General features: G+C 36.4%; 1 protein-coding gene across 1 annotated transcript; it reads right to left on the bottom strand.

Moving 5' to 3' along the window:
- Nucleotides 1-1,418: 1,418 nt before the first annotated feature.
- Nucleotides 1,419-21,121, bottom strand: LOC102581430 (uncharacterized). The gene is made up of 10 exons (XM_006350290.2): nucleotides 19,529-21,121; nucleotides 18,475-18,948; nucleotides 18,071-18,372; nucleotides 12,127-12,855; nucleotides 11,766-12,044; nucleotides 9,476-9,637; nucleotides 8,458-9,393; nucleotides 8,127-8,342; nucleotides 5,869-6,129; nucleotides 1,419-2,014 (listed from the first exon to the last, which is right to left on the bottom strand). The coding sequence occupies exons 1-10, from the start codon at nucleotides 20,892-20,894 to the stop codon at nucleotides 1,673-1,675; spliced, it is 5,067 nt and encodes a 1,688-aa protein (XP_006350352.1). The 5' UTR covers nucleotides 20,895-21,121; the 3' UTR covers nucleotides 1,419-1,672.
- Nucleotides 21,122-21,250: the final 129 nt, after the last annotated feature.

The raw sequence follows: 21,250 nt of genomic DNA, 5'->3' as shown, positions 1-21,250 counted from the left end.
TTTTGTGGTGCTTTGATATAGTTAAACGGAGTGTAGAAAAGCAAATCGAAAGTCTAACCAAATCGCAAATCGAGATAAATCGGAAATATATTTTATACATAAAAGTATTTACTTTGATAAAATTTCTAAATATTTCTCTTACTTTTTCATCTTTTAACATATTATTTCAAGTTTTTGAACTTGAAATTTTGAATGACCCAATAAATGTTATAGTTCATAGATATTAGTAACTCTATAATAAAACTCAAATTAAAATTAATTCAAAACTAACAATGACAATAATGTTGAATATTTGTTCTTTCGTTTTACATTGATTTAGACATTTAAAATACATAATCTAATTTTATATTTTCTTTAATGTTTAATCATGTAATTAATACTTATTAGACTTATTTTAGCATAATTTAGTACTTTTAAATTATGATCATTTTCATCATAACTTATTAATTTGCAATGTTTATTTTGTGCAATTTCATTATTATTTTTGCTAAATATTTTAGTGTCATTTATTTCATATTATATGTTAATTTCTTAAAAAACATCTTAGATAGTTGTATTTTGATAGGACTCAAGAAATATTTGGAGCACGAGTTAATTATATGTTTGTATGAATACTTTACTGTAAAAACTTGGGAAAAAAAACCGAGAGTTCTATTAGTTTGATTGATTTAAAAATCCTACACAAATAATTTGATTTGATATGTGAAAAATCAAAACCAACCTAGTTATATATAACTTTTAGTACAAAAATAATTTGGTGACATTCATAATACTTGGATAAAGTTAAATCACATTTTTGTTAGAAGAAATAATTTAGTCACTTCCATGCAATAAAATAAGTTGTCACCGTCCATGGAACTAACCTAGTAACGATAGCCGAAATAGAAGACCACTTAAGCACTCAAGGTCTGAGCAAAAACTTAAGACGTACAAGTGTGATCTATAGCAAGCAAGAAAAATAAATATATATATATTATATATATATATGAATTTGTTAGTTATTTTTGAGTGATAAGTAGGTAAACAATAAATATCATCCTAAAAATATTTCTATACTATGAGAGATGAGAGTGGTGGCAAGGATAAAGGCTATGGGTGCAAGAGTTAAAAGGGGTGTGTTTGAAATATCACTTATGAAACACTTTTTTTTCCAGTACTTGGACTAAGAAAGAACTTGTTTTTCTAGAAAAAATGTATGAAAAAGTAGAAAATGTTTTCCTCCACACCCTAACTGTAAAGACTCACTGATTCATAAGCAGGCAGAGGAGCAAAGAAGGAAAGGAGGTCAACCGTAAGACCAAAACTCTATAAGGGTAACCAAATTAAAAAATAACAAGGGCATCTGCCGGACTTTTTTCAATTATTTTGATAGGCATGAATGAGGATCATTGAGAGTTCTCTGAGAATACCAGACAAACTATAATCAAAACTTTCTAATGCATTTTAATTGATTTGACAAAAAAGCTTAAAACCATAAACGTTAAATTGTTGATGCTATAGGATGACTACCATTTTTTTCCCCACAGTGCAACCAGCCTATGCCAAGAGAATTTGAAAATTAAAAAACATGACCAAACGACTGCCTACACATTGCTCTCCGACCAAGCTCCAAGGCTCGAGGACGAGACACCTAAACACCTTGATCATAACATGGGTCATCCTAGACCTAGATTCAAGAATGATTGAACCACGGCCCAATTGAACCATTTGCATGCCCATTGCTGTGGATCCCAACACCATTCGGAACAAGGGATGGGGGAAGTCCAACTGCCATTGGAGGAGGAGCAGGAAACAAAGCATGAGTGGGTGGAAGATTGTGGGGGCTTACTAGAGGACTACCAGCTGGACTTCCATTGCGCTGTTGGATAACGTGGATCTGTCGGAGTCCTTCTTCATGAATACGTGATAATGTCTCCAACTCATTCATTGATAAAGCTTCCAAGCCAGCTCCATACAGTGGGGCATGCCGAGACATTTCTTCCTGAAGTGATCCTTCAAGCTGACGGATGTATTGCTGAAAATGAAGCAACAAAAGAAAAAATCAATTTTGATACTAATGCCTATCACCGTAAGTTCCACGGAAACACATAGGAGTCACAAGATGCACCGAAATTGCTAAATTTGTACAGTAACAATGATGACTAATGATGTGGAAGAAAAATGGAAAAAAAGCCAAAAAATACACGAAGGAAAAAGATTAAATCATCAAATTATTAGAATTGGCCTAATATCTACTTATCTAAAGAAAAAGTTACTATGCATTTTCATTTTTTACTATTTTGACCAATATAAAGTTTCTAAAAAGTAAAAGAAAATAAAAAGAACAAAAGAAATTAAAAAAAGATCCACAGCTTTGCTAGCTTTTACACTCTTATGCGACCTTTGAGAGAGTGATAGCAAGAAAGGCACGTCCAAGTAACCAACAAAAATTCAGTACTCTTATATAGACTCAAAAACCTGAACCAGCCCTAGTAGGATATAGAACTCAACAGCCTAACCCAGTCCTGCCTTTCATGTGAAAGTACTCTCAAAATGCTAGCGCACCCCAGCCCATAGCAGGCTGTGGGCTATCCCTCAATTTTTTCTTTCAGAAAGTTCTATAAAAGTTGGTCAGCTGCCACCAGTAATGCTATTCAAGGATTTTTTTTCAGTACTCTTATATAGACTCAAAACACTTGAACCAGCCCTAGTAGGATATAGAACTCAACAGCCTAACCCAGTCCTGCCTTTCATGTGAAAGTACTCTCAAAATGCTAGCGCACCCCAGCCCATAGCAGGCTGTGGGCTATCCCTCAATTTTTTCTTTCAGAAAGTTCTATAAAAGTTGGTCAGCTGCCACCAGTAATGCTATTCAAGGATTTTTTTTCAGTACTCTTATATAGACTCAAAACACTTGAACCAGCCCTAGTAGGATATAGAACTCAACAGCCTAACCCAGTCCTGCCTTTCATGTGAAAGTACTCTCAAAATGCTAGCGCACCTCAGCCCATAGCAGGCTGTGGGCTAGCCCTCAATTTTTTCTTTCAGAAAAGTTCTATAAAAGTTGGTCAGCTGCCACGAGTAATGCTATTCAAGGATTTTTTTCCCCTTTTTTTGTACTTCCATTGCTACAACCAAAAGAAAAAAAGAATGAATAAGATAGTTTATTTTTTGGACAGAGGAGCTTAGCAAATCATGCTCTACGAACTTTAGAAATGCATATATGAATAAGACATGTTCTCCATATTCCTTTAAACATGGGTTTAATGGCAGTCTGTCAAGGAAAAAGTTTAGTATGAATAGGACAAGTTAAGAGTCCCACATTGACTGTGGATGGCGTACTATAAGGTCTTAAGACAATGCTCACCTCATGAACTATCTTATCCATGAATTTATAGGAAAGGTTTAGAACCCCTACAATTGTGTAAATAGGCATAGGAATTATTAATAATTACTTCCCTTAACTTTTTTAGGATTACTAGCATAATATCCTTTCCTTTTCAGGATTACTTGTAAACACTATTTAAACCCCAACATGTTTGAAGGAATAATCAAGCAATTCATTCTTGACATCTCTTCCTTTTCTCATTTTTTACATGGTATCAAAGCCAAACCTTCCAATTCTTGGTTTATCTGATGTTAGGCCGCATGTCATAATGTTCATGATTCAGATGTCTAGTCCTAGGCATGCATGGTCTTGGACAGTTTTCACTTCAATGCCTCATGAGTAAGTTTTTCAGATTAGTTAAGCCTAAGGTCCGTTTGAGCATCTAAGATCTTGGTAAAGATTTGAATAGCTTCCACTAGCAACATGTGGTGTCAGCCTCTGAGTATCGGTCGCCTGGCCGATACTTTCTCGGTTTCTTCTTTCTTCCAGGGTCTAGCACAGCTACTCTCTCTGGCTATCAATGTTCTTCTCTCCATTCAAGTACTGTTCATCTCCATTCAAGATAAGTGATGGCATTTATTTCTGAAGTGTAAAATCATTGATATATTTCTTAAGTGTGAAATCATTGATTTTAAATAACGCAACTTAACCTCGACAAAAAACTAGGGTTTCAACCTCAACCTTCAGCGAAAACCAGGTACTTCCTCCTTTTTATTTCTTCTTTCTTCTCCCTTCTTCCTCCTTCTTAGTTATTTCTGGTGCAGTTGTGCTGCTAGCCTGGGGTTCATTTTCTTCATCTCTGTTTTCTTCTTCTCTTCTTTGGTCTAATTTTTTAAATTATATGTAGCTGAATATTTTTTTCTTAACAGTGATTGTTTATTAAATTATATGATATTCTTTTTCCTTAACAGTGATTATTGATTAAGTTACATGTTGCTGAACTTTTTTTAACAGTGAATAATAAAATGTTGCTGATTTCTTTACTTACTAGTGATGTAATATGTTGTTGATTTTTGTCTTATGGTCTATGGAGAATTTTGTGATATCTACTTTTTAGTTTTTAATTTAAACTTTTGTTTATATATACAAATTATCTCTATCTTTTTGTCTTTGTTAAAAATTGTGCTTCACTTCAATGAAGTAGTCGCTTCCCTTAAAGCGTGAAGCATGGCCTTGTCGCTTTTTCCGCTTCGTGCTCCCAAAAACACTGGTCCCTATTCTAAAAATTTGTTCTCCCAACCTCAAATATTCTTTAACAGAGCAAGTATTTGACTCCAAACTCCCAGTATTCTTTCTACCTACTGTGAAAATTATCTCATACTTCTTCCTCTAATTCTTTTTCTGCTAAAAGCAAGTTCTCTCTGGTTCAAAAGTTCATTCACTTTCTCTGTTTCAATTTACAGAACTGGAAAAAAAAAATACTTCCTTCCCAAGAAATTTTTTTTATATTTCTCTTCTAAACCTCACAAAAGCAAGAAAAAAAAGATTGTTTTCTTATTCCAAAGAAAACAAAGTTGATGTGGCTCAGACAAGTGGAACTGGAATCCTGCCTACATCAGACAGAGGGATCAAACATCTCATTCTACTATCCATGAAATTTAAATGTGAAAAAACAAGTAGCAGTACACATTGTTTCGGGTACAGTGTTTCATTAACAAATGAAAGCATGTATAAGTATATTGTCATTTTTTATCGACAATAGATTGTGACAGAGTTTGACAACTTAACAAAATCCCTTTGTGGCTCCAGAATTGAGTATGTTTGTGGCAACTAAGGAGCATACACAATACATAAGCTCCAACTTGAGGGAGTGGATGTTAAGAATTAGAAAAATATTAATAGCAAGAACTCGATCCTTGTATCTATAAGGTTTAGAATCCCTATAATTATGTAAATAGGAACAGGAACTATTAATAATTAGTTTCTTTTTTTAGGATTACTTCCATATTTCCTTTCTTTTACAATTTACTTGTAAACACTATTTAAACCCCAACATGCTTGGGGAAAATCAAGCAATTCAGTCCTAACTTTTCTTCTTTTCCCTTTTTTACTTGTATAAAAAAATAAAAACTTTCTTTATCTTGCATGAAAAAGCAAAGAGAAGAAAGATACAACAACAAAATACCCAGTATAATCCCACAGGAAAGAGAAAAGAAATATAGAGTAAAAAATGGATAGAATTGAACCCTACCGGTAATTTATGTATATGTGGGCTCTACAAGAAAAATCATCTACCCTCTTTTAACACTGAAGAAAGAAAAAATACTCCCTAAATGATCAAATATCCATCCTTCATTCGGGAGGAGTAAAAAAATAAATACTATAATGGCTGCTTTGCCTAATATATATTTTTCATTTTTATATATTTTGTGATATTTGACCAAGTAAGGAAAGATCCTTTTTTCTTACTTTTTCACAACATAAAGATTTAAACCACCACCATAATGATGGTGGAAGACGAAATATCAGGAAATAGAACAAGAAATATCAAGAGCAAAAACCTCGCAAGCCTCCAGCTTAGATTCCATTCCGTCGATAAAAGCTTCACAGCGAGCAACCTGCTCCTCCTTTTCACGTTTCTCCTCTTCCGTTTGCCCAACTGTTTGAGTCAAGCGGCGTACTTCATCCTCAAGTGATTTTCGTAATTCTTCTCTGGTCACTTTCTCTGTGGCATACCGTTTCAATTCCTCATCAAATCTTTTCCGTGCAGCTTCAGCATTCTTCAACCTTTCCGCAAGAGCATTTTTCTCCTTCATCACTCTCTGAAAGATTGATAGTTTATCAGTCAGGGAAAGAGAAAAATATGTCATGTGTGAATCCATTTGGAGAACATCCCAAAGTAAAATAAAAAGAAACAAGCGCATACAATTTTTTTTTGATAAGATAAGTGGTATTAATAACAGCATCAAGAAGATGCAAAATTTACAAGATCTGGCATTTGAGCTTACAAAAAAATCTCTGGCTAACTACACAAACTATCTACGCCAGAGCTAATGAGTTAGTAAAATCCTGAAGTTATTCTGCATTAACAGCAGAAGCGCATACAAATTTAAAACACAAGAACTTCCATTTCCAACTATTGCAAGCACAATTGTCAAAGGTCTTTGAATATTTCCAATCCTTCAAGAACTAGATTGAACCTTTCAGCAGTTCCAAAAAAAGTGACTCTGGAGGCACTCCTTGAAGAAAAGTAAAACATAATCAAATAGCTGGGTTCTACACACAAAAAAAACCTTTATTTGGTTGCACAAAAGCAATACTCCACTGTCTTATTGTTTGGCATTGTTGACTACTTATGGCGTCTAAGAAAAAAAGAAATCACAAAGCAAACACTATAACACCATAAGAACCCTTGCAAAAGTTCCACACAAGGGGGTATGGTCTATTGACAATGCAGCGGGTCCAAATAGTGGAGGACCAGGGTTCAAATCGTAGCAAAGACAAAAAAAAAGATATTAGGTGATCTCATCCCATTTGCCCAAATCGTAGTGGGTTGAATTACCCAATAGCTATTGCTGGTGGGAGATATAGCAGGTATCCAAGTAGAACAGTCTAGGTGCACAAACTGGCCCCTACACTATCAGAAAAACCTTGTAATTTATTTTTGTATTCACTGGGACCTCTATAGCAAGTTATGTTTAGCAAAAATGGGAATAGAAAAAATAATTAGCATCTAAATATAAAAAGGCTTTGATCTTTCAGGGGAAGACAAAAAACGAAAGAGTGTCAACCAAATTGGTGCCGGATGAAGTAATTTACTATAAATACTGGCATAGAACGTTGATATTATTATTTGATTGCACATGAAAGGTTATTGGCATAATTAACAACATGGTTTGACTTTTGAGGTCTAGGTGCAACTTAAACTCATCTGAAAGCAACAAAGCTATGAGATTAAAAGAGCAGCAAAATAAAAAATGATACACCTAACAAGAATGCCACATGGTCTGATTCAGAGTCTTACTCGGAAACTGGCAAGACCAAAAAACTGATTCTAATTGAGGTAAGTTGTAGCATCAGACCCTTAATATTTCATAATGAATTGACTTGTGTAGATAAAAAATCTGGTGAAATGACACCAAGAATGTCAAGCTTCAAAGAAATTTTTAACTCATTCAGGAAATTTGCTTTGTCATGTTTTTACTTGAGTTGAGGGTCTATCGGAACCAACCTCTCTACCTCTCAAGGTAGAGGTAAGGCCTGAATACACGCTACCTTCCCCAGACCCCACTTGTGGAGTTACACTAGGTATGTTGTTGTTGTTGGGAAAATACTCCCTCCGTTTTAATTTATGTCTTACTTTCCTTTTTAGTCGGTTTCAAAAAGAATGTCTCTTTCCTTTTTTGGCAACTCTTTAATCCTAACTTTCCACATGACATGTTTAAGACCACAAGATTAAAAGACATTTTGATAAATTCTACATATCTTTAGTTTATTCTTTACTTTCTTAAATTCCAAGTCAAAATCAAACAAACAAATTGAATGGAGGGAGTATAAATTTGTTGATAAAATGACCAGAACGCACCACTCAATTGGTAATATGATCAATAGACAGAATAAGAGCTTTCAGGGGAGAAAGAAAAAAAAAATATAAACAGGTAGTAACAAAAAGATAAGATAGAAAAATAGTAATGTCATCAGTGGAAATCATGGGAAAGACTGAACAAACTAAAGCTCATAAAGGTTTGAAGCTATATAACAAACTCAAAGGGGTTCAGCTTAAAAAATAACACATGCCAATTAATGATGGAATGCATACCTTCAATTCATCACGTTTCCGTGATTTCAGTTGGGAAAGTTGTGCCTCGGCATCATGCAAACGATCTTGAATAGCCCTTTTTTCTGCAGTGAGCTTAGAAATTTTCTCATCCCGCTCAGACCGTAGCCAATCAAGTTGACTCTCAACTTCTTGTATCTGTTCCGCGAGTTCCTTTCTGTCCCGAGCAAAACGATCCATCTCAATCCTCATTTCAGACTGATGTTCAATGTTTGTCAAATCAAAATCACCAGAAAAAGAATGAGATATTCTTTCAAACAAGCATGCTTTGAAAAGTAGAATCCCAAAAAAGAAACAATAATGACCAAGATACCTTGAGACGGTTGTTAGTCGCCTCCGATTCATTAAGCTTTTGGGACATGATAGATTTTTCTTTAGCCATACTGGCATTTTCCACTTTTCTTTCCTCGCGAATGCGCATAATTTCATCTTCAATAGCACACAATTGATGCCAAAGTGCGGCACGGTCAACATTGGCAAGTTCAGCAACCTCCCTCATCATGCTTAGGACTGGTCTAACAATTTCCTGATCCTCACACATCAAGATTATCAATATCTCCAAATATAGATCTACTTCACAAGCATTTTCCCTTGAAATGGTAACACGATCAACAAGCCTCTTGAGTATCCTCAATCGGTAAGACTCGTCAGCATACCACTTAAACAATATGGTGTAAAGCAACTTTACAAAACCTTTTACACGTGGATCTCTAGAGAGTGCCAATGTCTCAGCAAGACCAAGAATTGATGTAAAATCATCTCGCTGGGCTGTCAATTGCTCAATGGTTTCCCCTTCCACAATCACGTCAGTATGCGGAAAATTTTCAACATATTGAGAGGTCAAATTTAATCTCCGGGCAAAACGTCTTTCCAAGACCATGGCTACAGACTGAGCCACAATGGCCCCTCGAGCTACAGTTCTCTCAAATGTTTGGGAAGCTTCAAGGGCAAGACATTGAATTGATAACATATCAATAAGTATATAAATATCGGAAAAATGATGATTTGAAAGGAAAGCTTGCTCATCCACTTCACGTGGTCTTTCAGAAGTATGACAACTTTCACCAAATAAGAAAATCCCACATGGTACAGCCGAGCAATTATCACCAGACTTGTTCTCGCAATCAATATCTCTTAGAATAGCTTCAGCAACATCTGAACAGCTATTTACAGTTCGGCTCAAATAATCAAGAACACATGGGGAGACTTCATTGCCTAGTTTTTTCAGCCGGATACGTACGGCTCTGACCTGCAGAGAAATCAAAACATTACACTTGTAGAAGGGTGACAAATAAGACCAAAAATTATATCAAACCAAATTTTATGCATACTGCTTCTGGAAGATGATGACAATGAAGGGCAGCCTTGAATATGAAGTCAACAGTTGCTGCAAGAGGTTCATCAATGGAATTCACTAACAGATCAAATGACTGGAAAAGGACACGTTCCCACACATCACTGCTACACTCCAACTGCCCGAGTGCACCAAAGACCTGAGAGATTAATACTTAAAGCCATCAGATCACTAAAATGTCACTACATAAGAGCTGAATGCTAAATGTATAGGCAAGAAATAAAGGAGAAAAATATTATTGAATTGTGCATCTATACATTATTGCACCGAGAATTTATTTATAGACACTATATTACTATAATCATTTTCCAAGTAGGATTCTACATATTATCCTTGTTCCTATTACTGTTCTAACGGTCCCCCTCAAGCTTGGTGCATACAAGTTATATGTACCGAGCTTGTTACGAATGTAATTAATACGAGGACCGATGAGGGACTTGGTGAAAATATTTGCAAGTTGATCACTCAACTTGACAAGTTTTGTAACAATATCTCCTGAGAATTTTTTTGTGACAAGGTGACAGTCGATATTAATGTGTTTACTCCTCTCATGAAAATACTACATTTGATGCGTTATCAAGGGCCACTTTTTTTTTATGACAAGGGAAACCTTTTCCGCAGCCGCTATCCTTTGGGTATGCACAGGGTAAAACCCCTGCTCTTATGCAATAGCTCGCAAACAGGAGAGGTAATCCGCACTACGCAAGCTTGGTGCGACGAGCTCGACCCAGAAGGCAAACCCCTTGCTTTCGCTGGCAAGGGGTTTCGAACTTGAGACCTCCAAGTCCAACATGGAAGTCTCAAGCCCAAACAACTGGGCCACCCCGAAGGGTTGATATCAAAGGCCACTTGATTATCACACACAAGTTTCATCTAAACCGATTTCTTTAGTTCTCTCATCAACTGTTTGATCCAAATTAGTACACAAGTTGTTACAGTAATTACTCGATATTTTGCTACTGCACTAGATCGAGCAACCCCACTTTGTTTCTTACTCTTCAAGGACACCAAATCACCTCCTACTAAAACACAATAGCCTGATGTAGAACGTCCATGCCCAATCAATGTATGTATATCCAACCTCAATCCTCAAAGTGTAGTCCTTTCCCTGGAGCTAACTTTATATATTGCAGCATACAAACTACATCCCAATGACTATCACAAGGAGAAGTTATAAACTGACTTACAACACTCACATGAAAAGAGATGGCAGGTCTAGTCACCTTGAGATAATTCAACTTTCAACCAGCTGCCTATATCTTTGTGGCTTCCCTTGTCTTGGCAAGAGAATAGCATTTGGATCCATAGGAGTAACAATGGGTCTACATCCCATCACTCTTCTCTCCTCAAGAATGTCTACAGCATATTGTGTCAAAAATAGCAATACTTGATCTGGACTGAGCAACCTCAATACTTAGAAAAATACTTCAGTGTTACGAAGTCTTTAGTTTGGCAATGTTGAAAGATATCTAGTGAAATCAGAATTTTGTAGCCTAAAATCTGAAAAATACAAACCGTTGCCGGAATCTGAAATAAAAAACTTGTTTTGGACGACGGAAAATCAGATCTAACTGCCAGAAAGTGATTAAAATCAGGACTAAACTATATGGGTAGGTCAGAATGATCGGGCGACCCTAAAGGAAAATAATCAACCAAAAAAGTGGCTGGAAACAGCCTGGATTCGCCAGAAATAGTACTAAGTTGTTGGAACAATGATTTCCTCACCGAGAAGTGCTCAAAATTTGGTATAAATTGTACGGGTCGTCATGAAATTAAGAGACAAGTAAATCTTGAACAAGAAAGTTACTGGAAAAGGCTCATGCGCCGGCGCGTGGTCAGATCTTGCTGAAGGTGACAGGCTTCTAGGAGGCATGTGTGAGGCCGATTGCCGGAGTGGTAGGCTGAGCTTTGGTCGGCAAAAGGTGGGGGACCCTATGGTGGTGTTAGTTTTCGCATGACCCCGACAGAAGAAGATGACAGAAAACTCCACCAGAAAATTGAGGCATGGTGACCATGACTTTGTTTTCTTTCCCTAATATTTTTCACCAAAGCTCTGATACCATGTAAGAAATAAAGGAGAAAAACATTATTGAATTGTGTATGAAACTCTATTTATAGACACAATATCAGTCTTTTTTTCAAGTAGGTTTCTATATACTATTCATGTTCCTATTCCTATTCTAACAAATATGTGATAGAAATAATGTGAAGGTACAAATGTTTCAAGTATGTTTGGAAGAAATGAAAGATAATTAAGATTATCTTACTGGAATCATTAATGCAGGTTCAGCATCTGGCTTCTGAAGTCGTTCTAGAAGCGCATAAGCAGCAAGTGGATGTTCTGAATGCTCAACCAATTTTGGAACCAAAGCAACTAGGTCCGGCTGTAGATGCTTCGGAGCTTTATCCAATACAAGGGCTATCTTTTCGGCTGACTGTGGCCTCCTCCTTGGCTCAGGACAACCTTGTGGAACAGCTCCATCAAGTGCTCTCAGGGAGTTCACTATCAGTCCAAGAAGCTCCTCAGACTGCTCTGGCCACTTAGTCTGAAATTAAAGATTCTTTGAATGGTCTATATACCCAGATATATCAAACCAGAAAACTTCAACAGGAAGATAGCAGTTGTACCTTAGAACGAAGGGAAGGGTTTTCAGAGGAACCACCAGCAGATGTTTCTGGCGGATGCGGATGCATAGGTTTCCCATTGAATGCCTTTTCATGTGCATTAATCCCATCAATATCTGAGCTCTGAACAGCAGATGAATTCATGCTCTCATCTGTCACCGTATCCAGTCTATCATGGGTGTAAAGTTGCAAAGGTTCATTTGCACCATTAGCTCTATCAGACCCCAATTGACTACCTGCTCCATTTCCATCTGGAAAAGTTTTAGGATTCCCTTCGGATGACCCACTACTCGAACTTCCTTCGGAAGGTTGGCAACATTCAACCATAATATCCAACAGTAGATCAACGATCGCTTGCTGCAACACTTTTACCCCCATCAGCAAGTTCATTAAGCTGGGGGAGGATTTGTCATTTTTATTTACCTTCTTTCCATCACTACAACCAGATATATTAGTAGGAAGGAGTAGACGCTTTATTTTAGCAGGGTCATCAAGATACACACGAAGTCCCGTCAAGAACCCAGCTATTGCACCGGCATCCATAAGGAGTTTTTCCCTTAGAGTGACCTGTGGCTGCGATGGATTATCCCCATATGTGAGGTGAAACCCAGCTCCAGAGAGAAGATTTCTGAAGATATCTTCTTCATCACTGATCCCTTCACTATCTTCTGAGTCAATGAGTTCATCAGGGTCAGTTGTCAGAGCATCTTGATCATCCTCAGAAGCCAACACCTAGAAAAAATTGAAGAAACAAGATAGAGAAATTAAGATCATACAAATAAATATTCTACTAGCAACTAATATTCATGGGAAAAGAGATTTGCAACTAAACACTGCCAGACCAAGCCACATGTAATGCCCCAACTAATAAGAGCAGGGGTTGTTTGGTCATAGGATAAAAGAAAAGAAGCAGAAAACACAAAAACAGAGATTCTGAAGAAGCAGAATACAGTGAACTAATAGCTGGTTCAATGTAACACCTGTAGATAACCCAAAAACACAAATTGCAGTTTATTGCACCCTGGGGTTCAAGAATAGCCACCTTTGTTCAAGGAGGCTATATTCATTTTTTGTGAGCTCAAACTTAATTTACTTGTACTATCCTTTGCAACTAATTGATGCTAGCAATGATACTGTGTAATTACACCCAATTAAATCCAATAACAAGATGGCCTTCTAAACAGACCCTTAAGGTTTAATTTTGGGGATGAATAATGGTTTGAGTTAGCCATGGGCTAAACCCTTAGCTAGGATGAAAGACCAATTGGGTGTAATATCATAGCAAGTCACTTTCAATTATCTTTTTAGCAGAGATTCTTGAATTAATTGGATTGAGGAAGGAAAAGATTCAAAGTTTTACAAGCTTAGACTCGAGGTATGTAATGGCTATACCATTAGGCCCAGTGTTTTGGACAGTGAAATGCAACAAAAGGCGACAAGGGTCTGCCTTGCCACAAAGCGAGGCGAGCGGCGACGCGCTCGCCTTTTTGAAGTGCAGTGTCAATTAATAACAAAAAATTAAAATATTTAATTGCATATATAAATAATCAAAATCCCAATAGCAATAACATATTAACAAATATTTCAATTCAACTGAAAAAAAAACATTACATACTAAAAGTCTAGAACTTAAATGAGAAAAAAACAGAACAAACGTTAAAACAGGGAGAAAAAAAACCAGAGGTAGAAGTAACTCTGAAATCTAAAGGAGGAAAAAGAAATCTGAAGGAGAAAAGAAGAAACACGTATTGGTTGGACTTTGGAGTCAATAGGAAAGTCTGGCCGGTCGTCAGAGCAGCCTAGTCTAGTCAACTGGTTGGAATCACAGTCGTAGTCTAAGAATGCAGCTACAAATGCAACTGTGCAAATTTGGAAAGAAAACCCTAAAATTACCTTTTTAACTTTTAAAACCCTAAATTGGACGCCTATTTTTAAGAAACAAAAGGAGACGCCTTTCTCGCCTCTCGCCATGGCGTCGCCTTTTGAGATCGCCTCACCACAAAGCTTATAGGCGATGTAGGGTCGCCTCACTGCGATCGCCTTTCACAACACTGCTTAGGCCTTAGCTTATTTGATTATAAACAAGGTTAATGTACCAAAATGGTACTTTATGCCACATACTTAACAGACAGTAAGGCCCATTTGGCCCAACAGATGATTGGATTACAGATCCTTGGAAGCAATGAACAGGAGGAGGCGTTTTAATTTATGGGATAAACGTCAATGGGATGCAATTGCCACCCAATCGTCCCATTGACCTCAATATTTTAAGTCTAAGATAACAAAAAACATGATTAATATGAACTTATAATACTCGCCAGCGTGTCGAAAGTGAAATGCCTAGGGAAGTAGCAAATCGCTAGCACTCTAGGCCAAAAAGTATATGAACAACACGCTTTAGTGAAAAAATGCAAATGAAGAAAATATTAAAGATACATAAATGTAATGCAACAAAATAGATACAAACACAAATACATTGGATAAATGAACAGAAAAAAACTACTCCCTCCATTTCATATTAATTGAATTGTTGAGGTGTTTCACACCCTTTAAGAAAAGAAGATTAACGCATAAATTAGGTATAACTTTCCATTTTGAACCTTATTAATTATTGACAAATTTATGATTAAAATAACTAAACATTAATTAATAACTAATTCCAATACTAACTAATGAAAGGTAAAACTGGAAGAACATTTTAAAAGTAGTCTAGAAAATTGAATAATTAAGTTAATTTGAAAAATGAAAAATGTCTCAACAATTCAATTAATATGAAACGGAGGGAGTACTATCAAGTGCAACATGAAAAAAATTACGACAATCACATTAAGAAATTACTTTATAATGATCCAGATTTTCAATTCCCAATTAAAATTGAATATTCTTCTTAAAACTAATTCCTATTCATAATCACTACCATGTCTACCAATATTTACACAATAAAGACGCCTCTTTGCTAGCTACATTTATGTTTAGCGGCAGCCTCCTCAGCACAAGCCTATCGGCGACTAAGCACACGCCTCAGTGTCTTGGTGCCTATGCTGAGGTATCACCTACGTGAGGGGAAGCATACAGCCTGCACTACACCAAACTTCAACACTTAAACACAGTGCAAGTAAGCCTTAAGCCTTAAAAGCACTGATACTCTCTCTTCTAAAAATATTGACCGACTCTCCTTTTTATCCATCCAAAAGAAAAACCTTGGTTTACTTAATGGAAAAAAACATTAATTTATTTTCTTAAAAGAATTTAAATGAAACCAACTAATACCACTTCATAAAAAATATTTTTTATCATAAAAAATTAATTCTCCCTCTAGTCCATAATAAGTGAATTGTTGGGACATTTTTCGAAAATGGTAATTGTTAAATTGTTGGGACATTTTTCATAGTTGAAATTAAGTGAACTATTCAAAGTTCAAGAAAATTGTTGGGGCTTTTTTCCATATTTACTGTGTATTTAATGAGGTTCTTAACTACTTTATATTTTCTAGGGAGACTAATTTGGATATAATCAAAAGGGTAATAGTGGAAAGAGCCTATAATTTATGTCTTCAAATATTTTTCTTAAGGGGTGTGTCATACCCCAATAATTCACTTAGGATGGACTAGAGGGGAGTACCACTTAATATTATCTTTTTAAAAAATTACAAAGCTTTATTGTAACTGCACCAGCACTAAGATAGTGCAGCTAAATACAATATAGAGATGCAAAACTTCTTGGCATGCCAGGAGCTGAGTAATTTATCAGATTGTGTACCTCATATACATTTTCCAGTTTACACCATAAAACAAGCAAAGAATTTCTTTATATTTGAGTCTAGAAATAGACCTAATTTTGGAAACATCGTTGCATTACATTGTGCAACACTTTTAATCTGACAATTTTTTGTACTCTTCAAACTGTCATCTTAAGCATTTAACTACATGCTAATATGGTCTTCTATTTTATTAGTCTTGTTAGTCAGGGTGAGTAAATTCTTTTTGTAGACAAGGTTTAGGCTATTCTTAAATGTGCTTCTTCCTTTTTTCTTTTTTTAAGGGTTGGGGAGGTCTGGGTCATGAATACGGGTTATGTTTAAGTTGCATAATACAAACTATAGAGTAAATAATATCAGGCAAAGTATTTTGGCACACAGATATAATCTAATAATATCTCATATACATTAGTGGAATATTGAGTTAGAATGTCCATATCTTTTCATTAATCGGTAAGAATATGAAATATTACTCCCATTAGCCCAAAAAGAATGATGAGCACTACATAATTTCTTAAAATTACATGTGTTATAAATCACAATTTTATGGTTAAAAAGATGAAACAAGTGTTCGTAAAAAATCACAATCAAATAAAAACTCATTGACCTGCAAATTGCAATAGTGCATTGTTTATGGGCAGGAGGGAGTTTCATTTTTGGGGTAAGGTACATCTGAAGTATGTCCATATTTTGTTTTATGGAACTTCCATATTCTGTGCCCTGAGAACAGAGAACCCATGGTAGGAAGCACTTTCCCTTTTAAAGGGCCTACACGAATCTAGATTAGCCTGACCAAATGGTTATATCAGGAAAAGAAAAACCACCAAACCAGGTTCAAGTCCAAGCTTCAGTGCTAGTAAGATAAATTCTGAAGCATATTCAACGAAAAATAAAATTGAATATTGAACACAAATGCATGACATTTGACACTCAAATCTTCTTTTCTCTATTTTAAATCTAAGAACATAAGCACCATCTACTTTTTTGAGAGAGAAATCTGAAAACTTGAAAAGTAAATGCAACACTACAGGAAAAGAGAATAATAAGAAGAAAAAAATAACAAGAGTAGGGGAGATAAGAAAGAGAACAGAGAAAGAGCTTCAATCTGAGACCTCAATCTAAATACAAATTAAGACATTCTCAAAAAGAACCCAAGTGTACATCTATAATTCATTAGTAAGCTGAAAAATATCCTGTATCTTTTTTTTATAACCATGGTGTCTGTGCTAGCTTGCACGCGCCTTGACTAATTCCACAAGGTACCTACCACCTCTCCCACCAGTAACAGAAACTAGGTAAACTCTGTCCACCAGGCTAGGACAGATGGGAAGAAATCACCTAGTATTTTATCTTTGCTGGGATTTGAACCTAAGACTTTATGGTTCTCAACCCACTCGATTAACCACTAAGTCACACCCTTGGATAAAAAATATTGTATATCATAGGTGCACTATTTCCAGCTATTCCTTTTTGTTATCATCAGTCTTCCTCCAGTTCTTCTCTGCCACTCATATAATGAACTAATGAAGGAGCAGAATGAAATTTCATGTAGTTCTTTACTGTAAATATTAGGAAGCTGCCAATATCCCACACCCAAAATGTAACATTAGCAATTTTCACTGTAGCTCATATAAAGTGGGAGCAGAATGAGTTGCATATTGCCTCATGGCAGATTAAGCTCCCTTTTTGGCCATAGATTTTTTAAGCTTTTATTCAAAAAAAATTGAAAACATTGTTTGTTTTCATGGAATTTAATCAGTTCGCGAAAGAAAAAATAAACAAGTTCCAAAAACTGTCCAAATTTTTTTCTTCCACTTTCAAAACATCCAACCTTTTTCCAAGTAAATGCATGTACAGACACAATTTCAACTTCCAAAAACTATTTTTCAAAAACTCTTATTTTCAAGTTTCAACCAAATCTATGTCCAAAAGTTCGCTAAAGACAAACAATTCAACCATAGAGGCACATCTTTTACAGTTAACTAAATTGATTAAACGCATGAGCTGATTGTTGTTCATGAATATAGATCTCTTGGTGGAAGAATGGAACAAATGACAATGAAGGTGATTGAGATTTTATGATCACACAGATTAGACACAGACACAGAGAAGTTGCAGATACCTCCCCTTACCCTCCAACAAACCCACAAACAAGAAACAGATATGTAGAGAAAACGAGTGATCACTAACCTCTAGGTCAGCAAAGTCAAACCAAGGGCAACAGTCCAAAATTTCACAGACAAAGACAACTGTATCACGTACAAGAAACCCCGCATCTGATTCCAACATATCTGCGATCTTCATGAATTGAAGAACAGAATTATTCCAAGTTTTAGTGCAAATGGAAGACTCCTTCCATACAGTTTTAGAATGACTTTTCTGGTTCAGAATCGCCATCCTGTATTTAACCCAAAAATTCTTCTCCGGATCATTGCCAATAGACTGATCACTCTCCAAATAAATACATATAGTGTCAAAAGATTCATATACACCTGCAGTGTAAAACAAGAAGCAAGTCTGCCAGTTGTCAAAACAATGGCACACAGACAAAGTTAAAAATTTAAACAATGGGGTTTACGCAGAAAATGACGCACCAATACGAAGCTCACATCCACCTGCTTGGAAATATTTGCTAAATATTTTCCGTGTTTCCATTATTTCTTTGAAGGACAAGAAATTCTCCACCTTCCAAGTAAATGAACTTCTTTTCCCAGCTTCGTCCAGCTGAGCACCAGCATTTGCTAGCTCAATATCCTCAACTACCAATTCTTGAACGATGGATGACTCCTTCAAGATAAGGACTTCTGCAGAAAACACGACCGTATCCTGAACGAGAAATCCAGAATCTTGATCAAAGAGACTAGTGAGAGTCACAAATTCACGCCAACCCCAGTCTTTTGCAGCTTTAGAGTATCGGTTCTGAGATTCCTTGGTGACGGACTTCTCCTCCATTTTTTGGTTCACAACAGACAACCGATGGCTCACAAAACAACTCCAATCACTGTTACTATTCCTCGAATCTGTAACTTCAAGAAACACTGAAAGGTGGCATGGTGGCTGAGACTGCCCTGATACCGTAGATAAATGTAGCACACATCAGTCATGTGATAAAAGCAGTAGACAAGCATCTCAACGAAGCTCATTTAGTAGATAAACGTAGCACACATCAGTCATGTGATACATGTGATAGAAGCAGTAGACAACCATCTCAATGAAGCTCATTTAGTTCCAAAGAAAGGCTAAATGAAGAAAGATATAAAAGGAAGCTACATGACTAAATATTTTGAAGAACAGGTAGTGATAGTGCTCAAGAATTAGCATGCTCATCACAAAATAGCACAAGCAATTGAGGGTGTATTAACAAGTAGCACAACATTAAATTTATGACTCAAAAGGGTCATTTATGCTGGAAGCAAGAACTTTGCATGATCAGATAAGTACATACATGATACATGAACACATTTCTCTAGTCTCCATGGAGCCTTGATATCAGATTTACCATAGCAAAATATTGAAGGAACTTGTTTACGTACTGAAACCAAGCCTCACTAACTAACACCATACTATAAAGGCAACAAAAGCAGCTGTGAGCATACTGAAACATATTTTCATATGCGATGAGATTACTGTAGGCAGCATAAGGCATACCTCTGGGATAAACGATCAGCCGACAATCCCGGTTACCAATCTGAAACCTCCTGCTCTTTATGCAAAGCCCAGTAATCTTCCTTTTCTTTAAAATATCCTTCAACCTTGTGAAGTTCTCAATCCTCCATGTAAACTTTCCCATGTGACCATCAGATTTCCTGGAACCACCCCCATTCCTCAGTCCAACCAGTCCCCCATTCTTTGAAAAGCTACTAAGCTCTTTAATAACATGGAACGAAGTGCTAAAAACAGCAGTGTCATCTACCAAGAACCCTGAATCTGATCCCATAAAATCCATCATTTTCATATAATCGTTCCATCCCAAGCTTGTGTTATCCCCGCTCTTATTATCAGCAGCAAACCTTCCATAAGAATCCCGATGCATGTGATTCAAACCCGGCTTCTGATTCAACACTGACATTCTAAACAAGCACCAACAACTTCGATCCGAAATCAATGTCTTCTCCGTATCCTTACTCTCTAAACACATAGACAAATACTCAACCCCATTTACCGCGCTTTGATACACACTAATCCTCAAATTACACTCCCCAGCTGGAAAAATGGGGCTCATAATTTTCTGAGTCTTTATCATTTCTTTAAACAAGCTAAAATTATGAACCTTCCAAGTAAATTTCCCACTGAGAACATCCCCAGAGGAAGCAGTAACCACTAAATTGGAAACAGAATTTGACTGCAATTCGTTGTTATCACGTGAAAAGCTAACTGATTCATTAAGTATAAGTATATCTGCAGTGATAAGAATGCAATCATTGTTGAATAAAAACCCTAATTTAGGGTCTAATATGGAATTGGAAGGAGTAAAATCACACCATCCATGAGATTTCTTTTTGGAAGAGAATCGATGCCATGAATCACGATGAATGGACTTTGAGGAATCAGTAGGGTTCTCAATGGCAAGACGATAACTGGCAAAACAGTCCCATTTGGAAGACGTTGTATTGCGAGGGTCCATAATTTGAAGGTATACAGAAATATAACCAGGCAATGCCTGTGAGTCACCTTTAGGGTAAACTAGCAAACGACAATCGAAACCGCCGACTTCAAAGTACTTGCTCCATAACGCCCTGGCCTTTACTCTTGTAAAATTGGCTATTGCCCATTTGCAAACAGCGCCGTAAGCACTCCGCCGCTCAACTGTGACAAACTCCGCCACCGCTGCAGTGACGGAGGTAGGGTCACGAGAAGCAGCTACATCCTCCACCGGTGCCGTTGGTTTCTCCGATGATGAGGTGGCAGGTGATGATGTCATAGAAGGTGGGGCAACAGCCGGGTGAGATTGCTCAGCTGATGATGAGGAAACGGCCGTTTCGATGGCGGAATGGTGGTTGCGGCTGTTTTTCATGTTTGTTTGTTTTTTTGGGTTAAAATTATTTTTCCTCGTCTCTGTATGTGTATATATTGGTGTAGGTTGTATTACATATATATGTTTTTATTGACGATGATGAATGGAGAAAAGAAAATAAAAGACGAGGAAAATGGGGTTTATGCAGCTGTGTCTGATGATGAGGCTTGAGGGTGATAAAAGGGAGAAACACAGATTACTACCCTTTCTCCTCTCAACCTATATGTTCCTTTTCTCATTTATTATTTCTTTTTTCTGTTTATTTCTTTAGGGTAAATAAATATATATTCATCCCATAAATTCATTTTCTATAAACAAAAATCGGAATATTATGAGTATTTTATCACCCCTTATCT

This window comes from Solanum tuberosum, unplaced genomic scaffold (genome assembly GCF_000226075.1).
Source record: "Solanum tuberosum cultivar DM 1-3 516 R44 unplaced genomic scaffold, SolTub_3.0 scf00121, whole genome shotgun sequence".
In the NCBI taxonomy this organism is placed as follows: domain Eukaryota; kingdom Viridiplantae; phylum Streptophyta; class Magnoliopsida; order Solanales; family Solanaceae; genus Solanum; species Solanum tuberosum.
Note: the sequence above shows the minus strand (reverse complement) of the source record. Positions and strands in the feature narration are given on the sequence as shown.

Coding starts and splice junctions, on each gene's coding strand:
- LOC102581430 (XM_006350290.2), bottom strand. CDS start 20,894: ATGAAAAACAGCCGCAACCACCATTCCGCCATCGAAACGGCCGTTTCC. Junction 18,949..19,528: donor GCTGATCGTTTATCCCAGAG/GTATGCCTTATG, acceptor CTACGGTATCAG/GGCAGTCTCAGCCACCATGC. Junction 18,373..18,474: donor TGGATGTGAGCTTCGTATTG/GTGCGTCATTTT, acceptor TTTACACTGCAG/GTGTATATGAATCTTTTGAC.